This window comes from Salvelinus fontinalis, chromosome 10 (assembly GCF_029448725.1).
Source record: "Salvelinus fontinalis isolate EN_2023a chromosome 10, ASM2944872v1, whole genome shotgun sequence".
In the NCBI taxonomy this organism is placed as follows: domain Eukaryota; kingdom Metazoa; phylum Chordata; class Actinopteri; order Salmoniformes; family Salmonidae; genus Salvelinus; species Salvelinus fontinalis.
In genome coordinates, this window is record NC_074674.1 from 20,354,410 (window position 1) to 20,378,130 (window position 23,721).

Sequence of the window (23,721 nt, forward strand, 5' to 3'; positions counted from 1 at the left end):
TAACACCACCGTTATCCCAGAAACCCTAGACCCACTCCAATTTGCATACCGCCCCAACAGATCCACAGATGATGCAATCTCTATTGCACTCAACACTGTCCTTTCCCACCTGGACAAAAGGAACACCTATGTGAGAGTGCTATTCATTGACTACAGCTTAGCATTCAACACCATAGTGCTCACAAAGCTCATCACTAAGCTAAGGACCCTGGGACTAAACACCTCCCTCTGCTACTGGATCCTGGACTTCCGGATGGGCGGCCCCCAGGTGGTAAGAGTAGGTAACAAAACATCTGCCACGCTGATCCTCAACACGGGGGCCCCTCAGGGGTGCACGCTAAGTCCCCTTCTGTACTCCCTGTTCACTCATGACTGCATGGCCAGGCACGACTCCAACACCAAATTTGTCGATGACACAACAGCGGTAGTAGGCCTGATTACCGACAACGATGAGACAGCCTATAAGGAGGAGGTCAGAGACCTGGACAACAATCTCTCCCTCAACGTGATTAAGACTAAGGAGATGATTGTGGACTACAGGAAAAGGAGGACCGAGCACGCCCCCATTCTCATCGACGGGGCTGTAGTGGAACAGGTTGAGAGCTTCAAGTTCCTTGGTGTCCACATCACCAACAAACTATCATGGTCCAATCACACTAAGACAGTCGTGAAGAGGGCACGACAAAACCTATTCCCCCTCAGGAGTCGGAAAAGATTTGGCATGGGTCCTCAGATTTTCAAAAGGTTCTACAGCTGCACCATCTAGAGCATCCTGACTGGTTTCATCACTGCCTCGTAGGGCAACTGCTCGACCTCCGACCGCAAGGTACTACAGAGTGTGTATGGCCCAGTACATCACTGGGGCCAAGATTCCTGCCATCCAAGACCTCTATATCAGGTTGTGTCAGGGGAAGGCCCTAAAATTTGTCAAGAACTCCAGCCACCCTAGTCATAGACTGTTCTCTCTGCACGGCAAGTGGCACCGGAGCGCAAAGTCGAGGTCCAAAAGGCTTCTTAACAGCTTCTACCTCCAACCCATAAGACTCCTGAAGAGCTAATCAAAGGGCTACCCAAATCCCTCTTTTACACTGCTGCTACTCTCTGTTTATAATATTTGAGTAGTCACTTTAATTCTACCTACATGTAAATATTACCTCAACTGACCCGTGCCTTGCACATTGACTCTGTACCGATACCCCCTGTATATAGCCTTGCTTGTTATTTTTCTGCTGCTGTTGAATTATTTGGTACTTTTTTCTATTTCTTATAAATGTTTTACTAAACACTTATTTTTATTTTTTTATCTTCTTTAAAGCATTGTTGGTTAAGGGCTTGTAAGGTCTTGCAAGGTCTACTCCTGTTGTATTTGGCGCATGTGACAAATACAATTTCATAATCTGATTACATATTAACAACCTTTACAGGATTGGTGGGGCCCCCTCGGGGTGGTTGAGCTAACATGGGCTAATGCCATTAGCATGAGGTTGTAAGTAACAAGAACATTTCCCAGGACATATACATATCTGATATTGGCTGAAAGCGTACATGTTTGTGAATCTAACTGCACTGTCCAATTTACTGTAGTTATTACAATGAAATAATACCATGCTATTGTTTGAGAAGTGTGCACAGTTATGAACTTGAAACGTTATTAATAAACCAATTAGGCACATTTGGGAAGTCTTGATACAACATTTGAACAGAAATGCAATGGTTCATTGGATCAGTCTAAAACTTTGCACCTACTCTGCTGCAACCTAGTGGCCAAAACCTAAATTGTGCCTTGGCTGGAATAATACATTCTGGCCTTTCTCTTGCATTTCAAAGATGGTACCCAAAAACTGATGTTTCTTTGTTTGTATTACCTTTTACCAGATCTAATGTGTTATATTCTCCTACATTCATTTCACATTAACACAAGCTTCAAAGTGTTTCCTTTCAAATTGTATCAAAAATATGCACATCCGTGCTTCAGGTCCTGAACTACAGGTAGTTAGATTTGGGTATGTCATTTTAGGCGAAAATTGGGGAAAAAAAGGGTCCGATCCTTAACCCTGAAAGTGCCACCAGAACTAAATGAAAAATAAAAAATAAACGAATGTCTCTATACCAAGTTGAGAGTCTCAGCTTTCAGATGCAATTGGCTCTTCGTTAAGCCCCGATCACCTTTTTTACTGTTGCAATCTCTGACAACTTTTTTTTCTGGAAAACTCGATTCCCCCTTCCAACCACTGATCTCAAACTGTGTTTTTAATACACATTGAAATTAAACACCAACTACACTTTGCTAATCAGGAAACTCTCGGGTATTTGTGGTGGACTTTCATCATAATTGCTTCACGTGAACCTCGTAAAATGATCTTTGTAGTGTTGCTAGCCACTGAATGGCTCTGAATTCACTGTCAGCATTCAGTCAAAGCTACAACCAATTTTGGAGCAAACTACTGCTCTCAAATCGTATTCTGATGGGAGTTGTATTATTAACATGGCTAACAACCATTATGAGAGAAGTTATATTAAGTGGCTAGCTAGCTAGCATTAGCAATGTTTGGTGGTCAATGAGACAGAGCTAGCTTACCAGCTGAGCTAGCAAACAATGTAACAAAAATATAATTTCAGATTAGAAAAATGTATTATGCATTTCAGGAATCACATTAGCAAGTACACCTGGTGCATTGTTAAATTATTTAGCCATTTAAACAATTTAAATGTGTTTTCCCCACTGCCCTCACTGGCTTCATGGAGTTCTGCAATTGGTTGGTCGAATCTGGGGCTTATCGAAGGGTCAATTAGAACTGAGTTGATAGCCCATAGCGTTCCAAAGTTAGAGCTAAATGTCTGATGGCACCGGCCCCTATATCAGCCGCCATCTTAGGTCGTACCAGTATGTCAGATTCAGTGGAGGCTGCTGAGGAGAGGACATCTCATAATAATGGCTGGAACGCAGCAAATGGAATGGCATCAAACCATGTGTTTGATGTATTTGATACCTTTCCATTAGTTCCGCTCCAGTCATTACCACAAGCCCTTCTCCCCAATTAAGGTGCCACCAACCTCCTGCGCAATTGCCAATTTCTCAACCTCTGAGGATCACAGAAACACAACACTGAAATATAGCTGCTAGCAGCAATTAACAGGGTTCACAGGATGACAGAAAGGACACAAGATTAGTTTGATAACAAAGCAAGCACTCTATCATGTCAGAACTATCTCCCTTTATGTGCAGTCAGTGTTAATCTCTCAATACCACAAGGATGACACATGCGAAGTTTAGTCTAGTGCTGTAGGTTCATTAACTTTTAGTGTAGAAGGTAATCATTCTTAAGTCATGACTTAATGTATTGAGTTAATATAATATATAGCCAAGTTATTATTACTCATTGTGTAGTTATCCCTTTTATTTGTATTATTATGTTTCAATTATTTCTCGTAAGTAAGCATTTCACTGTTAGTCTACACCTGTTGTTTTCAAAGCATGTCACAAATAACATTTGATTGTTTTATTTGATTTGATAAAATTTCACTATAAATGTGTGATCATTTTAAAATACTGTACATTGTTTAGTCATACCAGTGGTATACAGGTATGATTTACCACGGCTGTCAGCCAATCAGCATTCAGGGTTCGAACCACCCAATTTATAATACTTGTTTTAGCCCAAAATGTCAGTTTACGCCCCTTATAATAAAACACATTTTGGAATAATCAGCACCTTGGTCAGCTCCTCCGCGTAGCGACCTCGCATGCGCAGTTTTGCTGTCACGACTTGTCTACTCCAACTCCAATCCAGAGGTAAACATGGCGTTGAAGGTGCTGAAGGGAATGGTCAGCGGAGCTGTTAACGAGCTCTCATCAGCCGTTACCGGCAACAAGACGGCTGCCTCCCGGGAGCAAGTCCTGGCTGTTAAACGCGACTACATCTCCCAGCCGCGCCTGAGTGAGTTATTAGCTATCGTGCCCGGTAAACCGGAGAATAACGCAGGAACGGAGGGGCTAGCCAGACAGCCCGATAGGAGATAACGTTGCGCATTCTGCGGCAAGTGATGATGACTAGTAGTAGTATTCAGGGCCATCGATTCCTATTGAAACCAATTTGTATCATATGTTGCTGGGAAATATACGTTTCTCATATCCTAATGAATTCAAATAAATCGAATTTCACCATCACCCCCTCAAAATGTTTTGCAGCAGTTGCATGACTTGCAGCTTCTTACTACAACGGGTGTGAGCAGTGTGTGAGTAACTCTGTTCTCTGTTTGTAGCCTATAAGACAGTGTCTGGAGTGAACGGGCCTCTCGTGATTCTGGACCAGGTGAAGGTGAGAGATCACAGATCAGTACATCTTCAAATCAACATATTGTATTAAAACACAGCCAGTCTCTGACCAGCGGGCATGTTATTCAGTTTCCCAGGTGTGATCAAATCATCCTCATGACCCTGTGTGTGTGTGTGTGTGTCTGTGTGTGTGTGTGTGTGTGTCTGTCTGTCTGTGTTTGTGAGACAGTTTCCCAGGTATGCAGAGATCGTCCACCTGACCCTGCCAGATGGAACCAAGAGGAGTGGCCAGGTGTTGGAGGTTACAGGGTCTAAAGCCGTGGTGCAGGTCAGTGTGTGTATGTATTTGTGTGTGACTTGCCCATCATGTCTCAAAATCCTACAACTCAGAGCCCTGTGTTAACTGCCCTTTTGCGTATGCGCGCGTGTTTGTGGGTGTGTGAATGTGTGTAGGTGTTTGAGGGGACATCAGGTATTGATGCTAAGAAGACCAGCTGTGAGTTTACAGGGGACATCCTACGCACCCCTGTCTCTGAAGATATGCTGGGTATGGGACTTAGGAACTGTACGTTATTTATAACGAGGGATACCTGGAGAAAATCTGACCTCTGAAGTGAGGTCAGATATTCCCCTATACCCAAATTATATATAAAAACACAGTGGATAGCAGAGAACATGCCTGTCATTTACCCTGACTCCTAGGACAGACCAGACCCTTTGATATGCAGTTTTAGAAACTGTCCTTCATTTTGTAAGCATTACATGGCAACGTAGCCAGAAGGCAGACCACCGCGAACAAGGGAAGGGGTGAAAAGATCTCCATTATTCTTAAAGCACTGAATGAACCTATCATCTTATTAGCGGTCCGAGAAAAAATATCCATTTAAAAGCGCATTTGATACAGTTCTGTCATTTTACATGACTGGAGACAAGCAGAATCTGTTTTTAATACCACAACAGAGCCTGACAGCGAATAAGCGCCTGCTGCAGCAACAGAGACGTTTACATTTTTTTATATAGGCTCTTGTTAAAAAAAGAGGGTAGTCTAAGTTTGGAACAGTGGTACAGTTGTCTATCAACTGTAAAAATTGAGCGCAACAGAACCAATGACAACTGAAGTATCTGATCGCCATCAAAGAATTAGAGAAAAAGCCATTTGTTTATTAAAACAGCAGCATATCATCAGCATATCATCAGGTATGCGCTTGTAACATGTTTTTCATTTGGAAAACTATCATTTTCTAATTTATTATATTTAATTCCATGATATTGTTGTTACAAAATAGATTTGTGGTCACTGTGATTAGGGAAATGAAATATAAGAGCATCTGCTGAACATGCGTAGGATTCTCAAACCAAAGACTGGCCAAACTCATATTTCTTCAGGTGAATTCAAAAGGCACTGCTGAACGACTGTATAGCATAATAAGACTATTTTGTTTAATTACTATCTAATTCTAAGTAATTAGTTAACATTTTATACAGCCTAAATGTCAAATTCATGGGCATGTTGTTGATGTGTTGTTGAAATGCTGAGCGCTCCTGCCAGCCTGTTGTGTGTAACAAATGCTTCACAATTGATTTTTTTAAATGGCATTGCGTACTAAAGCTTAGTTATAGATCGCTTTATATAATCAGGTCCATTAAAAAAAAAAAAAATCTTAAGAGGTAAGCCTATGCGTTTAGCCTTTTTCTTTAACAAAGGCCCCAATACCCTCACATACCCCATCAATTCTAGCCCTGATTTTAACTTAGCACACCAAGCCATTCAAGTTTCAACATTTACTGACACTAGCTAGGTTTCCATGTAAAGTGTTGGTCCCATGTTTCATGAGCTGAAATAGAAGATCCCAGAAATGTTCCATATGAACAAAAAGCTTATTTCTCTCAAATTTGGTGCACAAATTTGTTTACATCCTTGTTAGCGAACCTCTCTCCTTTGCCAAGATAACCCATCCACCTGACAGGTGTGACATATCAAGATGCTGATTAACAGAATGATAATTACACAGGTGCACCTTGTGCTGGAGGCAATAAAAGGCCACTCTAAAATGTGCCGTTTTGTCACACAACACAATGCCACAGATGTCTCAAGTTTTGAGGGATCATTCAATTGACTTGCTGACTGCAGGAATGTCCACCAGAACTGTTGCTAGAAAATGTAATGTTAATTTCTATACCATACACGTCGTTTTGGAGAATTTGGCAGTACGTTCAACTGGCCTTACAACCGCAGATCACGTGTAACCACGCAAGCCTAGGACCTCCACATCCGGCTTCTTCACCTGCGGGTCGTCTGAGACCAGCCACCCGGACAGCTGATGAAACGGTGGGTTTGCACATCCGAAGAATTTCTGCACAAACTGTCAGAAACCGTCTCAGGGAAGCTCATCTGCATGCTCGTCATCCTCACCAGGGTCTTGACGTGACTGCAGTTAGGCATCATAACTCACCTTCTATGGCCATTGGCTCGCTGGAGAAGTGTGCTCTTCACAGATTAATCCTGGTTTCAACTGTACCGTGCAGATGGCAGCGTGTATGGCGTTGTGTGGGCGAGCGGTTTTCTGATGTCAACATTGTGAACTGAGTGCCCCGTTGTGGTGGTGCTGGGGTTATGGTATGGGCAGGCATAAGCTACAGACAACAAAAGACAACTGCATTTTATCGATGGCAATTTGAATGCAAATTGTGATGAGATCCTGAGGTCCATTGTTGTGCCATTCATCTACCGTCATCACTTCATGTTTCAGCATGATAATGCATGGCCCCATGTCACAAGGACCTGTACACAATTCCTGGAAGCTGAAAATGTCCCAGTTCTTCCTTGGGCTGCAAGCTCACCAGACATGTCACCCATTGAGCATGTTTGGGATGCTTTGGATCGACGTGTACGACAGTGTGTTCCAGTTCTCACCAATATCCAGCAACTTCGCACAGCTATTTTAAGAGGAGAGGGACAACGTTCCACAGGCCACAGTCAACAGCCTGATCAACTCTATGTGAAGGAGATGTGTTGCGCTGCATGAGTCAAATGGTGTCCACCAGATACTGACTGGTTTTCTAATCCACGCTGCTACCTGTTTTTAAGGTATCTGTGACCAACAGATGCATATCTGTATTCCCGGTCATATAAAATCCATAGATTAGGACCTAATGAATTTATTTCAATTGACGGATTTCCTCATATGAACTGTAACTCGGACCTACCATAGGGCGGTGCACAATTGGCCCAGCGTCGCACGGGTAAGGGGATGGTTTGACTGGGGGGGGGGGGGGGGGGGGGGAATTACTTGGCTCATCTCGCTCTAGCGACTCCTTGTGGCGTGCCTGGCGCCTGCAGGCTGACCTCGGTCGTCAGTTGAACAGTGTTTTCTCTAACACATTGGTGCGGTTGGCTTCCGGGTTAAGCGGGCGGGCGTTAAGAAGCGCGGTTAGGCGGGTAATGTTTCGGAGGACGCATGACTCAACCTTCACCCCCTGAGCCCGTTGGGGAGTTGCAGCGATGAGACAAGATCGAAATTGAGGGGGGAAAGGGGGTAAAATGAAAAAAAATAAAATCTGTAAAACCTTTGAAAATGTTGCATGTTGCGTTTATATTTTTGTTAATTTAAAATATTAGCATTTCCCCACCAGTGGTATGTTTCCACCAATGGATACATATCAATGCTTGATGACGTATAATGCCTTCGGAAATTATTCAGACTCCCTGACTTTTTCAAAATGTTGTTAGGTTACAGCCTTATTCTAAAAGTGATTAAATAGTTCCCCCCCGCCCATCAATCTATACACAATACCCCATAATGACTAAGCAAAAACAGTTTTTTAATGTATCTTTGCAAATTTATAAAAAATAAATAAAACTGAAATATTACATTTACATAAGTATTCAGACCATTTACTCAGTACTTTGTTGAAGCACCTTTGGCAGCGATTACAGCCTCAAGTCTTCTTGTGTTTGACGCTACAAGCTTGACACACCTGTATTTGGGGAGTTTCTACCATTCTTCACTGCAGATCCTCTCAAGCTCTGTCAGGTTGTATGGGGAGCGTTGCTGCACAGCTATTTTCAGAGACTTGTCCCGAAGCCACTCCTGCGCTGTCTCTGCTGTGTGCTTAGGGATGTTGTCCTGTTGGAAGGTGAGCCTTTGCCCCAGTCTGAGGTCCTGAGAGCTCTGGAGCAGGTTTTCATCAAGGATCTCTCTGTACTTTGCTCTGTTCATCTTTGCCTTGATCCTGAATAGTCTCCCAGTCCCATGCCACTGAAAACTTCCCCACATGATGATTCTGCCACCACCATGCTTCACCTTAGGGATGGTGCCAGGTTTCTTCCAGACGTGACGCTTGGCATTCAGGCCAAAGAGTTCAATCTTGGTTTCATTAGAGCAGAGAATATTGTTTCTCATGGTCTGAGAGTCCTGTAGGTGCCTTTTGGCAAACTTCAAGCGGGCTTTTATGTTCCTTTTACTGAGGAGTGGCTTCCGTCTGGCCACTCTACCATAAAGGCCTGATTGGTGGTGTGCTGCAGAGATGGTTGTCCTTCTGGAAGGTTCTCCCATCTCCACAGAGGAACTCTCTCGCTCTGTCACAGTGACCATCGGGTTCTTGGTCACCTCCCTGACCACGGCCCTTCTCCCCCAATTGCTCAGTTTGGCCGGGCAGCCAGCTTCAGGAAGAGTTGGTGGTTAGATGCTTCTTCCATTTAAGAATGATGGCGGCCACTGTGTTCTTGGGGACCTTCAATGCTGCAGAGTTTTTTTGGATACCCTTCCCCAGATATGTGCCTCGACACAATCCTGTCTCGGAGCTCTAAGGACAATTCCTTCGACCTCATGGCTTGGTTTTCGCTCTGTGGGACCTATTACAGATGTGTGCCTTTCCAAATCATGTCCAATCATTTGAATTTAGCACGGGTGGACTCCAATCAAGTTGTAGAAACATCTCAAGGATGATCAATGGAAACAGGATGCACCTGAGCTCAATTTCGAGTCTCATAGAAAGGGTCTGAATACTTACGTAAATAAGGTATTTCTGTTAAAAAACATTTATACATTTGCAAAAATGTATAAAGCTGTTTTCGCTTTGTCATTATGGTTTTTGTGTGTAGAGTGCTGAGGATTTTTATTTATTTACTAAATTTTAGAACAAGGCTATAAAGTAAACAAAATGTGGAAAAAGTCAAGGGGTCTGAATACTTTCCAAAGGAACAGTAGTGCACACAAAATCGACTTTTTCGTAAAGAATCTAAAGTTCAATGTGTTTCCATCGCATTTTCAAATCTACTGATAGTTTTGTCACAAAAACTGTTGCACTAAATAGCAAACGTGCCTACTCTGGTCTGGCACCTGCCATCTAGCCAACAGCTCGCAGATACAGTGCAGGTAGCTGTGCGGGTTGTCTAGTCTACATGATGACATTATTATGGATGAGAGCGAGAATATTTTCATTTATCAAACAGCAGGAGTTGGCTGCCAAAATCTATGGATAGTAGACTATAAGAGATTGCTCCAACACAAAGCCCCTCTTGTTGTTAGTAGTCTAAAATCGAATTCAAATGAATGAATTAGGCCTTCTGGAATTAGCCGACTTTCAGCATCCATTGCTTGTCCATCTCCACGGCTGCCGCTTCATATTAATGTACAATAAGTTATGTAAATTACTCGATTATGGCTCATTGTGAGATCAATAACGCTAATAAATAGCTTCATTATGGGCAATGAAACATATTGTTTTTTATTAAAATCAATTGTAGCAAACTTACCTCCGGTCCTCCTCCTCATCTTCGCTTTCAAACGGAACATTTTGGACAAATACAACATTATTTCCTGGAAGAAGCCTTTGACTCACGCCCTGAATTGCCACCGGTGCACAGCACAGCCATTGGTTTGGCAGCACAAAAGGGGTTTGCTTCAGCAAGAACAGGGCAGGCCAGGGCTTATGATTAGGATAGCCTATCCATTGCGGTGTGTAATGCAGTGTAGCCTAGTGTTATATACACCAACCCAGTGCTTCTCCCAGCATGCTCTTCGTATAGCCGTAGCCTACGGTATAGGCTATGGATCATTTGATTGAGACCACACTAGGCACACTTGATATTGCATGCCCAGCAGAGAATCACCTATGAGGGGCAGCATCGGGCACACATCGAGTTATAATAAGCAACTAATTCTCAAACACTGAGCAAAACGACATTTAATCGTTTACAAATTACATAACCCTCCCCTGAACGAAACAAAAAAAATACTAAGCCCTCCCCCTGACTGAAATTAACAATTGTGTAATTTCAACCTCTCCCTCGCTGTAAATGTTTTGTTGTTGTTGTATACACACGTACAGTAACACACGTTAAGAACAGTCAATCTGAATCTGTGTGTGTTTGTGTGCATGCCTGTGTGTGTGTATGTGCATTTCTGTTTGCAGGTCGCGTGTTTAATGGATCAGGCAAGCCCATCGACAAAGGCCCCACAGTGATGGCAGAAGACTACCTGGACATCATGGGTACACGTCTAGAGTTATAGATTGAGAGATGAATATAACAATAGAGAGTATTGTTTCTTTTTTGAGGAGATGATGATGTGTGTGTGTGTGTGGACGTGCGCGTGTGTCCAGGCCAGCCTATCAACCCTCAGTGTCGTATCTACCCGGAGGAGATGATCCAGACAGGGATCTCTGCTATAGACGGCATGAACAGCATCGCTAGGGGGCAGAAAATACCCATCTTCTCTGCTGCAGGACTGCCACACAACGAGGTACGCACGCACGCACGCACCCACCCACCCACCCACCCACCCACCCACCCACACACACACACACCCATACACACACACACACACACACACACACACACACACACACACACACACACACACACACACACACACACACACACACACACACACACACACACACACACACACACACACACACACACACACACACACACACACTACCTCTGTTAACCCCCATCCTCAGCATTAAGAGCTGTCTGAATGGCCTGGCAATTTGTGTGAAGGTATTGAAGTAGCACATCCATAGGGTCTAGTGCTGATTAAACCCACTAATTAAATTGATTCATTAATTTGTATCATTTTCTTTTAATTAGTTCAGTTTGATTAAATGGGAAATGAGCTTTGAGGCTCTCCTCCAAGGAAGGAAACAGTTGTTTTTTCATATCCTGCAGCGTGTTTCTTTCTTTCGCCCCATCTCTTCTCCTCTGTCTTTTTCTCCCCCCCCCTCTCTTTCTCTCTGTAGATAGCGGCTCAGATCTGTCGTCAGGCAGGGCTGGTGAGGAAGTCTAAAGATGTGATGGACTACAGTGATGACAACTTCGCTATCGTCTTCGCCGCAATGGGGGTGAGACACGCACATGAACATGGTTACACGCACGTGGCCCCTTAAAGGGCCAATCCGTAAAGGGCCAAAAGCTGATGGATAGGCCTGGAGAAATGTATCCACTCTCAAATTCATAGACAGAGCAATGGATGCAAGGACTGACCATCCATGATATCACATGTATAGTTTAAAGCATGTTTTGAGGCTATTCAGTTGAACTTAGCTCATGGGGCAATTATAAGTTATATTCTTCCAGAAACAATGGATACATATTATACATTTCTAAATAATTTAAAAAAAATGTAACAACTTCAGATTGACCCTTTAAAGCAACGGTTCCCAATGTAGGGTTTGCGACCCGGGAGAATTTCCAACCCTGCCCCAAAAATGTTTTTATTAATATACAGTACCACCTTCTCAATCAAGGGTTTTTCTTTATTTTTGCTATTAATAGTGAAGACATCAAAACTATGAAATAACACACAAGGAATCATGTAGTAATCCCAAAAAGTGTTACATATTTGACCAAATAAGGCTGTCTTCTGTATACCACCCCTACCTTGTCACAGCACAACTGATTGGCTCAAACAGATTAAGAAGGAAAGAAATTCCACAAATTAACTTTGAACAATGCAGACCTGTTAATTGAAATGCATTCCAGGTGACTACCTCATGAAGCTGGTTGAGAGAATGCCAAGCGTGTGCAAAGCTGTCATAAAGGCAAAGGGTGGCTTCTTTGAAGAATCTCAAATATAAAATATATTTTGATTTGTTTAACACTTTTTTTGTTACTACATGATTCCTTATGTGTTATTTCATAGTTTTGATGTCTTCACTATCATTCTACAATGTAGAACATTTTGCAAGTCAATGTAGAAAATAGTAAAATAAAGAAAAACCCTTGAATGAGTTTCCAAACAATTTCCAAACTGTTGACTGGGACTCTATATATCATCTTTATATCAAAATCATTGTAATGTGGTTGACCTTAATTAAAAATCTAAATGAAAGTTAGATGCTATGACATCCTGTGGAGATTGGGCCTGAGTGATCAGGTTACTGTAAACTTGGTATTGTTTGATTGGACAATGGTGGTTGGTTTTACACATTCAGATGTTATAAATGAAATGAAGGTCTGTTGTTCTCTCTCTCATCCTGTATCCTGTCCATTTGAAGGTTATATGATCAATTCAGATTTTTCTAGGACTCTGGCCTAGTAGGCATCTCTTTGTTCATGCTTTGTCTTGTAAGTTAACTGAGGATCTATATGCTCAGAATTATGCTTTGTTAATGTCAGTATTGCCTTGTAACTTAAGTTGTATGCCTTGTATGTGAAACAATTTGTTTTGCAAAGTAATGAAATGATGCTTGCTTTGATATTCACTTCTCATAATGTTTATTATAATGTTAAAGGGAGTCAGATGAAGATAACAATTTGAGTAGGCTAATTGCATAGTCTTATTATGAGTCGCATGTGAGGTACACTATATATACAGAAGTATGTGGACACCCCTTCAAATTAGTGGATTCGGCTATTTCAGCCACACCCGTTGCTAACAGGCGTATAAAATCGACCACACAGCCATGCAATCTCCATAGACAAACATTGGCAGTAGAATGGCCTTACTGAAGAGCTCAGTGACTTTCAACGTGGCACTGTCATAGGATGCCACCTTTCCAACAAGTTAGTTCGTCAAATTTCTGCCCTGCTAGAGCTTTCCCGGTGAACTGTAAGTGCTGTTATTGTGAAGTGGAAACGTCTAGGAGCTAAAATGTCTCAGCCGCGAAGTGGTAGGCCACACAAGCTCACAGAACGGGGACGCCAAGTGCTGAAACACGTAGTGAGTAAAAATCGTCTGTCCTCGGTTGCCACACTCACTACTGAGTTCCAAACTGCCTCTGAAGCAACGTCAGTACAATAACTGTTCATTGGGAGCTTCATGAAATGGATATTCATGGCTGAGCAGCCGCACACAAGCCTAAGATCACCATGCGCAATGCCAAGCGTCGGCTGGAGTGGTGTAAGGTTCACCGCCATAGGACTCTGGATCAGTGGAACTACTGAGTAGTAGTTCTCTGGAGTAATGAATCACGATTCACCATCTGGCAGTCGGACTGACTTTTCTGGGTTTGGCGGATGCCAGGAGAACGCTACCTGCCCCAATGCATAGTACAACTGTAAAGTTTGGTGGAGGAGGAATAATGGTTTTCATGGTTCGGGCTAGGCCCCTTAGTTCCAGTGAAGGGAAATCTTAACGCTACAGCATACAATGACATTTTAGACAATTCTGTGCTTACATCTTTGTGGGAACAGTTTGGGGAAGGCCCTTTCCTGTTTCAGCAGGACAATGCCCCCGTGCACAAACCGAGATCCATGCAGAAATTGATTGTGGAGATCGGTGTGGAAGAACTTGACTGACCTGCACAGAGCCCTGACTGCAGCAATGCTCCAACATCTAGTTGAAAGCCTTCCCAGAAGAGTGGAGGCTGTTATAACAGCAAAGGGGGGACCAACTCCATATTAATGCCCATGATTTTGGAATGAGATGTTCGACGAGCTGGTGTACACATACTTTTGTTGATGTAGTGTATATATAATATACACATATCAAATATTACCCCACTACAGGGTGACCGCTTTGTTATTTGAATGAAGGATTCCAGCTTTAACCTTTGACCTCTAACCCTTGACCCCAGGTCAACATGGAGACAGCTCGGTTCTTCAAGTCAGACTTTGAGGAGAATGGTTCCATGGACAATGTCTGTCTGTTCCTCAACCTGGCCAACGACCCCACGTAGGTCACTTCTAACCTTTAACCTCTACCCTCATCTCACCTGCTCCTCAACCTGTCCAATTAACCTTCATTGCAGGGTTTTTGTTAGCTGGTAATTGCCTGTTTTTGGGCAATATATTTTTTGTTGTAGCTGATAAATAGAATTGTTGCCAGCCAAATTGACCAGGAGAAAAAACAATCCCATTGAAAAAGTATTATTTTTATTAATTGATGGAAATATCAGTTGATGTAAATACAGTTGACTATCATGCTTATTGGCTTATAGGTTAATTAGCTACATTTAGTGGAATAATTGGGGCGTGTGCATTTTGGTTAGTCAATTTATTTATCACACGTCACGGTATATAGAGCTAATTTTGAGGGGAATATCACTAGTCGGACAGCGGTAGAGCTGCTGCTGCTCCTCAGATAGTTGCTGCTGGAGTGAAACGTGCTTTTATAAGCCCAGTCATTGTGCAACCATTCTAAATGTAATTGCGTTTTGATGTCCATGATTAAAAAGAGCTACAATCTTTTTTTCTCAACTCGTAACTGAAGCGTGCCTCCCATTTGCCATTCAGTGCATAGGCAACAGTAGGCAGGGTATCCAACTAGCTCTCACAGTGTCACTTCAGAATTAGACGTTCGTCCGTGTGTCTCAAATTTCGAAGATGTTGCACTTTTTTAAGTGTTTAAGGTTGTTTAGGCATTACCTCTGATTTTTTTAAGGTAAGGGTTTCAATTTTGGGTTAAGCTTAATACAAAAAACAAAAACAGCTTTGTTTCGCAGGATTTGAACTTGCAACATTTGGAAGGAGGTGCAGATGTTTGCACACATCCACAACGCCCAAACTGAAACCTACTTGAAGGTAACAGTGCTCGCTGTTGCCCCTAAGTCAACAGACATAGATTCGACACAAGTCGAATACTGACTTGTGTCATTGGTGACCTGGCTGGGGTATCAGTGTCTCACACACCACTTTGCAATGCGAGTCGGAGGCATTTTGAAAACATATATTTAATTGTTTGAAACCTGAACTTTTTATTTCATATTATGAGGTATGTCTTACCTCGCTTCAAATGATCCTAGGCAAAATCGGACCCTAGAAACGTGGAGGCAATTGTTTTATAAAGACTTCCTCATATGCCATTGAAACCAGCATTTTTTTCCTGTTCTATTGGTTTTCACATCAACTTTCTTTCGTAGTCCAGCAGCCAAAGGCACAATCCTAGTCATATTAGCATCCCATCCTCGTTGTTGCATCTTTATAGTCCCCGTCCTTCCAAGTTTCCAACAGAGATTTTCATCTCTGTCACATATGGAACTTATATTACCAGGTGCAGGTAGCCTAGTGGTTAAGAGCATTGAGCCAGTAACTGAAAGGTCGCTGGTTCGAATCTGCAAGCTGTCCAGGTGAAAAATCAGTTGATGTGCCCTTGACGAAGGTATTTAACGCTCATTTCTCCTGTACGTTGCTCTTAAAATGAGCGTTGGCTAAATGTTTAGAATGGTGTTTTCCTGCTAATTGCATAATGACGTTTTATTGGCTGCTTCATTACAGGAGTTGCATGTTCTGTTAACCTTTATTTAACTAGGAAAGTCAGTTAAGAAATTACGGTCTACACCGGCCAAACCCGGACGATGCTGGACCAATTGTGCGCGGCCCTATAGTACTCCCAATCACGGCCAGTTGTGATACAGCCTGGATTCGAACCAGGGTGTCTGTAGTGACGCCTCTAGCACTGAGATGCAGTGCCTTAGACCGCTGCACCACTCAGGAGCCCAATGTTAAGATGAACTACCATAATTTAAATATGATTCCTGTCATTCTGAGCACTGGAGGTGGACACCCTAATGCATGGGTCGGGTAACAGGCCAAAAAAATCTAACATTTACTGTATAATATATACACTGCTCAAAAAAATAAAGGGAACACTTAAACAACACAATGTAACTCCAAGTCATTCACACTTCTGTGAAATCAAACTGTCCACTTAGGAAGCAACACTGATTGACAATAAATTTCACATGCTGTTGTGCAAATGGAATAGACAAAAGGTGGAAATTATAGGCAATTAGCAAGACACCCCCCAAAAAGGAGTGATTCTGCAGGTGGTGACCAAAGACCACTTCTCAGTTCCTATGCTTCCTGGCTGATGTTTTGGTCACTTTTGAATGCTGGCGGGGCTCTCACTCTAGTGGTAGCATGAGACGGAGTCTACAACCCACACAAGTGGCTCAGGTAGTGCAGTTCATCCAGGATGGTACATCAATGCGAGCTGTGGCAAAAAGGTTTGCTGTGTCTGTCAGCGTAGTGTCCAGAGCATGGAGGCTCTACCAGGAGACAGGCCAGTACATCAGGAGACGTGGAGGAGGCCGTAGGAGGGCAACAACCCAGCAGCAGGACCGCTACCTCCGCCTTTGTGCAAGGAGGTGCATTGCCAGCGCCCTGCAAAATGACCTCCAGCAGGCCACAAATGTGCATGTGTTAGCATATGGTCTCACAAGGGGTCTGAGGATCTCATCTCGGTACCTAATGGCAGTCAGGCTACCTCTGGCGAGCACATGGAGGGCTGTGCGGCCCCACAAAGAAATGCAACCCCACACCATGACTGACCCATCGCCAAACCGGTCATGCTGGAGGATGTTGCAGGCAGAAGAACGTTCTCCACGGCGTCTCCAGACTCTGTCACGTCTGTCACATGTGCTCATGTGCTCAGTGTGAACCTGCTTTCATCTGTGAAGAGCACAGGGCGCCAGTGGCGAATTTGCCAATCTTGGTGTTCTCTGGCAAATGCCAAACGTCCTGCACGGTGTTGGGCTGTAAGCACAACCCCCACCTGTGGACGTCGGGCCCTCATACCACCCCCATGGAGTCTGTTTCTGACCGTTTGAGCAGACACATGCACATTTGTGGCCTGCTGGAGGTCATTTTGCAGGGCTCTGGCAGTGCTCCTCCTGCTCCTCCTTGCACAAAGGCGGAGGTAGCGGTCCTGCTGCTGGGTTGTTGCCCTCCTACGGCCTCCTCCACATCTCCTGATGTACTGGCCGGTCTCCTGGTAGCGCCTCCATGCTCTGGACACTACGCTGACAGACACAGCAAACCATTTTGCCACAGCTCGCATTGATATGCCATCCTGGATGAACTGCACTACCTGAGCCACTTGTGTGGGTTGTAGACTCCGTCTCATGCTACCACTAGAGTGAGAGCCCCGCCAGCATTCAAAAGTGACCAAAACATCAGCCAGGAAGCATAGGAACTGAGAAGTGGTCTTTGGTCACCACCTGCAGAATCACTCCTTTTTGGGGGGTGTCTTGCTAATTGCCTATAATTTCCACCTTTTGTCTATTCCATTTGCACAACAGCATGTGAAATTTATTGTCAATCAGTGTTGCTTCCTAAGTGGACAGTTTGATTTCACAGAAGTGTGATTGACTTGGAGTTACATTGTGTTGTTTAAGTGTTCCCTTTATTTTTTTGAGCAGTGTATATAGGAATTCATCGGAAAATTTGTTTCATTTTGGAAATCTGTTCCCAAGTTTTTCCAAGAATAAAAAAAGATATATATGTCATTGTGTCTCAATGTAATCAAGGTATGAAATGTTTTTTATTTTCAAATACAATCTATTTTTGGGCCTAGTTGTGGTTAATTTGCAGTGTACAAATGATCATAATTATGTTCCTCTCTCTACTCGCAGTATAGAGCGTATCATCACGCCCCGCCTAGCTCTGACATCAGCAGAGTATCTGGCCTATCAGTGTGAGAAGCACGTCCTCGTCATCCTGACTGACATGAGCTCCTACGCAGAGGCGTTACGAGAGGTAACACACACACACACACACACACACACACACACACACACACACACACACACACACACACGCTATGATGCTACGAGAGGTGAGACATCGCCGCAGCAACATCAACATTATTACACATTAAATCAATGATAACGAGTAAATGTCATCCCCCCACCTCTCAGGTCTCAGCAGCCAGAGAGGAGGTCCCAGGTCGTCGTGGTTTCCCAGGCTACATGTACACTGACCTTGCCACCATCTACGAGAGAGCTGGTCGGGTGGAGGGACGCAACGGCTCTATCACCCAGATCCCTATATTAACTATGCCCAACGATGGTATGTTTATCACCCAGATCCCTATATTAACTATGCCCAACGATGGTATGTTTATCACCCAGATCCCTATACTAACTATGCCCAACAATGATATGTCGATCACCCATATCCCTTTACCCAACGATGCTACTGTACACACATGTATTGCTTAACTGACTGCTCAAATACGGACAGTCTTTTACTTACTTCCTCTCTCTCAAGTGATGTTGTGATGTTCTGACTCTCTTCCTCTTTACCTCTCTCTCTCTCTCAGACATCACTCACCCCATCCCTGATCTGACAGGGTACATCACTGAGGGACAGATCTACGTGGACAGACAGCTGCACAATAGACAGGTGACACCACAGAGACACACACAGCTATGTGGCTGTTACCTTCAAAAGTGCCTCTGGGCATTGGCAGGATTCTAGTGTCTGGCAAATCGATTCTCTCAATTGATGTTGTGATGTTTCCAACTCTCTCCCTCTTTACCTCTCTCTCTCTCTCTAGATCTATCCTCCCATCAATGTTCTGCCATCACTGTCTCGTCTGATGAAGTCAGCCATCGGAGAGGGGATGACACGCAAAGACCACTCTGATGTCTCCAACCAGCTGGTATGCATACACACACATACACACACACATACACACACATACACACTGCTCAACAACCTTAGACACTTCTGCTGGAAAACATCTGTTATTGTGTGTGTGTGTGTGTGTGTGTGTGTGTGTGTAGTATGCGTGTTATGCTATAGGTAAGGACGTGCAGGCGATGAAGGCTGTGGTAGGAGAGGAGGCTCTGACGCCTGATGATCTTCTCTACCTGGAGTTCCTACAGAAGTTTGAGAAGAACTTCATCGCCCAGGGTACACTGGGGCATAGGGGGGAGCGGACAGGAGGACTGTGTGTGTGTGCCTGCCTGCCTGCCTGCGTGCGTGTTTGAGTGCGTGTGCAAGTGTGTAATCTCTCTCTCTCTCTTTCTGTTCCAGGAGCCTATGAGAACAGGACTGTGTTTGAGACACTGGATATCGGCTGGCAGCTGATGAGAATCTTCCCCAAAGAGATGCTGAAAAGAATCCCTCAGAGCACCCTGGCAGAGTTCTACCCCCGCTTGAAGTAATGATGACAACATAGGGATGCATAGTGACACACACACACACACACAACTCCAACCCTTCTCTCTTGCTCGGTCTCTTTGTAATGGTGTTGCTGTTGTAACATTGCCAGTAGCTTCTGTACTGTACGCGTTGTCATAGGCTAGTACTGATACTGTCACACACAGAGACAACCCCTTACCCTAACAGATAAACCTATAGAAGTAGAAGATGCACATGATGGAGACAGTGGTTTCCAAGCCAGAGAGGTTCTCTCTGATCAGCAGAGCCAAATAGCCTGGTAATAGGGTCTGGGATTTTCCCTGGTCAGATCACATGATCAGGAAAATCTCCTGGCCTTGGCTGTTAGATGTATTGGATGGATGGATAGATGGACGGATGGATGGAAGGATGGATGGATGGAAGGATAGATTGGTGAATGGTCTGTTGTAAGTCAGAGAGATGGTATAAGGTATTTTTATCAGGATGTGTAGGTGTACTGTAGGTGTCGACTAGTGAATATGCAGTGATGATGCATGTGTATGAAAGACGGGATCAAGCCCAACCGCCTATTTCACTCACAAGTGATTGTTTACGTTTCTAATGGTCTTTTGTTATGACCAATAAGTTGCCTGTGTGTTGCTGATAGTATCTTCTGCATAGATCAGTGGCGTTTCTGCCCCGAGTTAACCTGAAAGCTCCCTTAATTCATTGAACTAAAGCCAGAGATACAACACATAAACTGCCTGTTGTTATTATTGCCTGTTCACTGAGTGCATAAACATTAGGAACGTCTTCCTGATATTGAGTTGCACCCCCTTTGGCCATCAGAACAGCCTCAGTTCGTCAGGGCGTGGACTACAAGGCGTCGAAAGCGTTCCACAGGGATGCTGGCCCATGTCGACTCCAGCGCTTTCCACAGTTGTGTCAAGTTGTCCGGATGTCCTTTGGGTGGTGCACCATTCTTGATACACCTGTTGAGCATGAAAAACCTAGCAGCGTTGCAGTTCTTTAAACACTCAAACCGGTGCTCCTGGCACTTACTACCAGACCCCGCTCAAAGGCACTTAAATCTTGTGTCTTGCCCATTCACACTCTGAATGTCAAATGTCTCAAGACTTACAAATCATCCTTCTTTAACCTGTCTTCATCTACACTGATTCAAGTGGATTTAACAAGTGTCATCAATAAGGGATCATAGGTTTCACTTGGTCAGTCTATGTCATGGAAAGAGCAGGTGTTCCTAATGTTTTGTACACTCAGTGTATCTGTGTTGTCTATATATTTCTCTCTACATTTCTCTATTGTAGCTGCTCCGTCGACACGCACGCTGTGGTTTAGTGATGACAATGTTGTTATTTACAGTGAAGACCTCTAGAGTAGATGGATGTACTGTATTTATGTATGTGTTCCTCTATATCTTTTGGTAAATGTTCTGTTTCGGGATTTATGGTTAGTGTAGTTTTGGTCGAAATGCATGCATGACTGCTCAGCTTTTTGGAGTGTGTCTGTGCAATAAAGGAATACACGCTGCTCCCGCTCTCTTCTGTGGTTCCTAGCTCTTTAAGGACGCTGACACACAGACTTTTGGCATCCGGAAATTACGGATTGAGCCAATGGTTTTTCAGTGGATGTTATCCGTTGATGGATGACGGACAACAGAGATGATTGTCCGACAGAAAACGTACAAATTGTCAGTTTTTATTTATGAAACTCGTCCGGAAAGAGTTTAACTTTTAACGGACAAAAAAACAGACAATGATGAATGCGTCATGCAATTTCGTACGTCTTCATGCGTCTCTTTGTGCCCGTGGCCTTGCACATGCAGTGCACACACACACACACAGTTGCGGAGACAGACAGTCCTCCGTGATAGCAGATGCAGTACAGTAAAAGGCCACAGGATGGTGCTGTTGAGCTGTGTACTAATGAACGTAATAAACTGCTCCCCTCTCCAATCAGTGAACCAACCGTAGGCCTACACCTTATAGGTAGATTGTAAGTAATGATAGTTGTTCTGTACTGAACACATACTGAGAAACAAGCTGGTTTACTCTTCAGTCCCACTGAGTACAGACAGGATTTAAGGTTAGTGTTTAGGAAGGGAGCGAGGAGAGAAGGGGGAGCGAGAGAGGAGAGGAGATATATGTGCATGACATGCCCTGTAGGCAGAGGGCTGTGTGTTCTACTGTGTCCTCATGCACACAGACAGTTTGTTCTCTCTCTCGAGTCTCTTCTGGCCTTCAAACAGATAATGAACCTAATCTCTCCCTCGCTCTCTCTCTTCTCCCTCCTATGCCAGACTCACACCTTCGCTAAACACCTCTCTGTGGGGCGGAAATGGGCTGTGTTCTCCCTGGTGAGGACAGGTGTGAATTTTCTTGTGTCTTTGTGTGTGCATGTGTACACACACGTGTAGGGGGTCAGTCAAGTCCTACAGGGAGCTGAATCACTGGATGTAAATCAGACATACAAGCCAAGCAGAAGAAACACACAGCTTGGTACAAGGGAAGGTCTTTGCGTGGGGTGGCATTTTTAGAGGGCATGTGTGTTTATCATTCCTCAAAGCCTCAGTGTGTCTGCCATGATGACACACACTGTCACATCTCATAGATCACACACACACACACACACACACACACACACACACACACACACACACACACACACACACACCTGTGTGTGTGAGCAGTTTTATTATGCTGAGTGTCACATGCTGTGAGCTTCTCCGTTCTGTCACTTGTATCTTTCTATTAATCAGACGTATGTGTTTGTGTGTGGTGTGTGTGTGTGTGTTTTGCAGGGTAAACAAACATATGGTTTCTCTTCTCCACACGCATTGGAATTATTCATGAGCTGTCTGTATGCGATCACAGTCAGATAACACACATAATTGAAGTAATGACGATAGCATAAGGACGTGTGCTGAAGGACACACACACGCACACGCACACACACACACACACACACACACACACACACACCACTAAAATGGCCTGTATCCAGGCAACTGTGAGAGAGCAGTAGAGTGTGAATGGTAATAGTCAGAGGACTATTATTATGTATTTAATCGATATTTAATTGAGCCAACCTTAACCCTTTTCACAGTCTCTACGGGCTTTTTATTGTATCGAAGGGGACACACAATGTGCTGCACAAGAATAGAGGAGAGAAGAGGAGGGCGGAGGAGAGGAAATGAGAGCAGAGGAGAAGTAGATGAAAGAGGGAAGGAGAGGACAGGAGAGTAAATTAAATATGAGGAGAGGGGAGGAGAGGACACGAAAGGAGAGGAGAGGACAGGAGAGTAAATTAAATAGGAGAGGAGAGGAGAGGAAGGGGGAGGAGACATGAGAGGAGTGAAAACAAGAAGAGGTGAGAGTCTAAAACAATGCCAATTGTTTTAGATCGATTTTACCTTACGATTGCTGGAGACAAATGTGAAACCAGTCATATGGCAGCAATCTGAAGAATATCAACATATCACCTTTTCCACCTTCTACGGTGTAAAACATTTCCTGTAATTTTTACAGAAAATTACAGAAAATTACTGGCAGCACAGTAGCCTACTGTACATACAGTATACAGTAATATACTGGCAACACAGAAGCCAGTAAATTACTGTAGATGTACAGGACCTTTACAGGATATTACACTACAGCAACATGCTGTATTTTTTAAAATTTACAGCACATTCCTGGAAGCACAGTGGGTTAGTAAACTGTTGCAGATTTACAGTGCAGGTAGCTAGTGCCATGTATTTGATATATGTATTTCAATACCTCTTCTGTATTTCACTAGCCTAGAGTACAATTCATGTAACAGGTTAATTAGAATGCATGTATTTTTTATTTATTTTTTATACAACTATATAGTTGCAAAGTAGCCTGCTTAACTGCAACGTTTCTCTGTCACGGTAACATCATCTTTTTACTTGCTATGACTGTGGTATATTATTGTTAACCTTAGTTTAATACACTGACTGTAAGTCACTCTGGATAAGAGTATCTGCTAAACGACCCCCAAAAGAGTATAAATGGAAATGAAAATGAACACTTGCAAAGCACACTGCTGGGTATTATTCTAATGACCTCCGCCCCCAAACAAGGCCGAATTGGATCAAAATACAAAT

The 23,721-nt window shown here is 43.6% G+C and overlaps 1 protein-coding gene across 1 annotated transcript; it reads left to right on the forward strand.

Moving 5' to 3' along the window:
- Window positions 1–3,698: 3,698 nt before the first annotated feature.
- On the forward strand, window positions 3,699–21,125 carry LOC129863795 (V-type proton ATPase subunit B, brain isoform). The gene is made up of 14 exons (XM_055936050.1): window positions 3,699–3,938; window positions 4,264–4,319; window positions 4,506–4,604; window positions 4,730–4,823; window positions 10,694–10,771; window positions 10,883–11,022; window positions 11,525–11,626; window positions 14,303–14,400; window positions 18,080–18,203; window positions 18,365–18,515; window positions 18,769–18,851; window positions 19,006–19,110; window positions 19,235–19,364; window positions 19,488–21,125. The coding sequence occupies exons 1-14, from the start codon at window positions 3,800–3,802 to the stop codon at window positions 19,616–19,618; spliced, it is 1,530 nt and encodes a 509-aa protein (XP_055792025.1). The 5' UTR covers window positions 3,699–3,799; the 3' UTR covers window positions 19,619–21,125.
- Window positions 21,126–23,721: the final 2,596 nt, after the last annotated feature.

Bases quoted from the DNA above. Each gene is read 5' to 3' on its own strand.
- LOC129863795 (XM_055936050.1), top strand. From the start codon at position 3,800: ATGGCGTTGAAGGTGCTGAAGGGAATGGTCAGCGGAGCTGTTAACGAG. The intron at 3,939-4,263 runs GTGAGTTATTAG...CTCTGTTTGTAG, and splicing joins CATCTCCCAGCCGCGCCTGA to CCTATAAGACAGTGTCTGGA. The intron at 19,365-19,487 runs GTACACTGGGGC...TTTCTGTTCCAG, and splicing joins GAAGAACTTCATCGCCCAGG to GAGCCTATGAGAACAGGACT.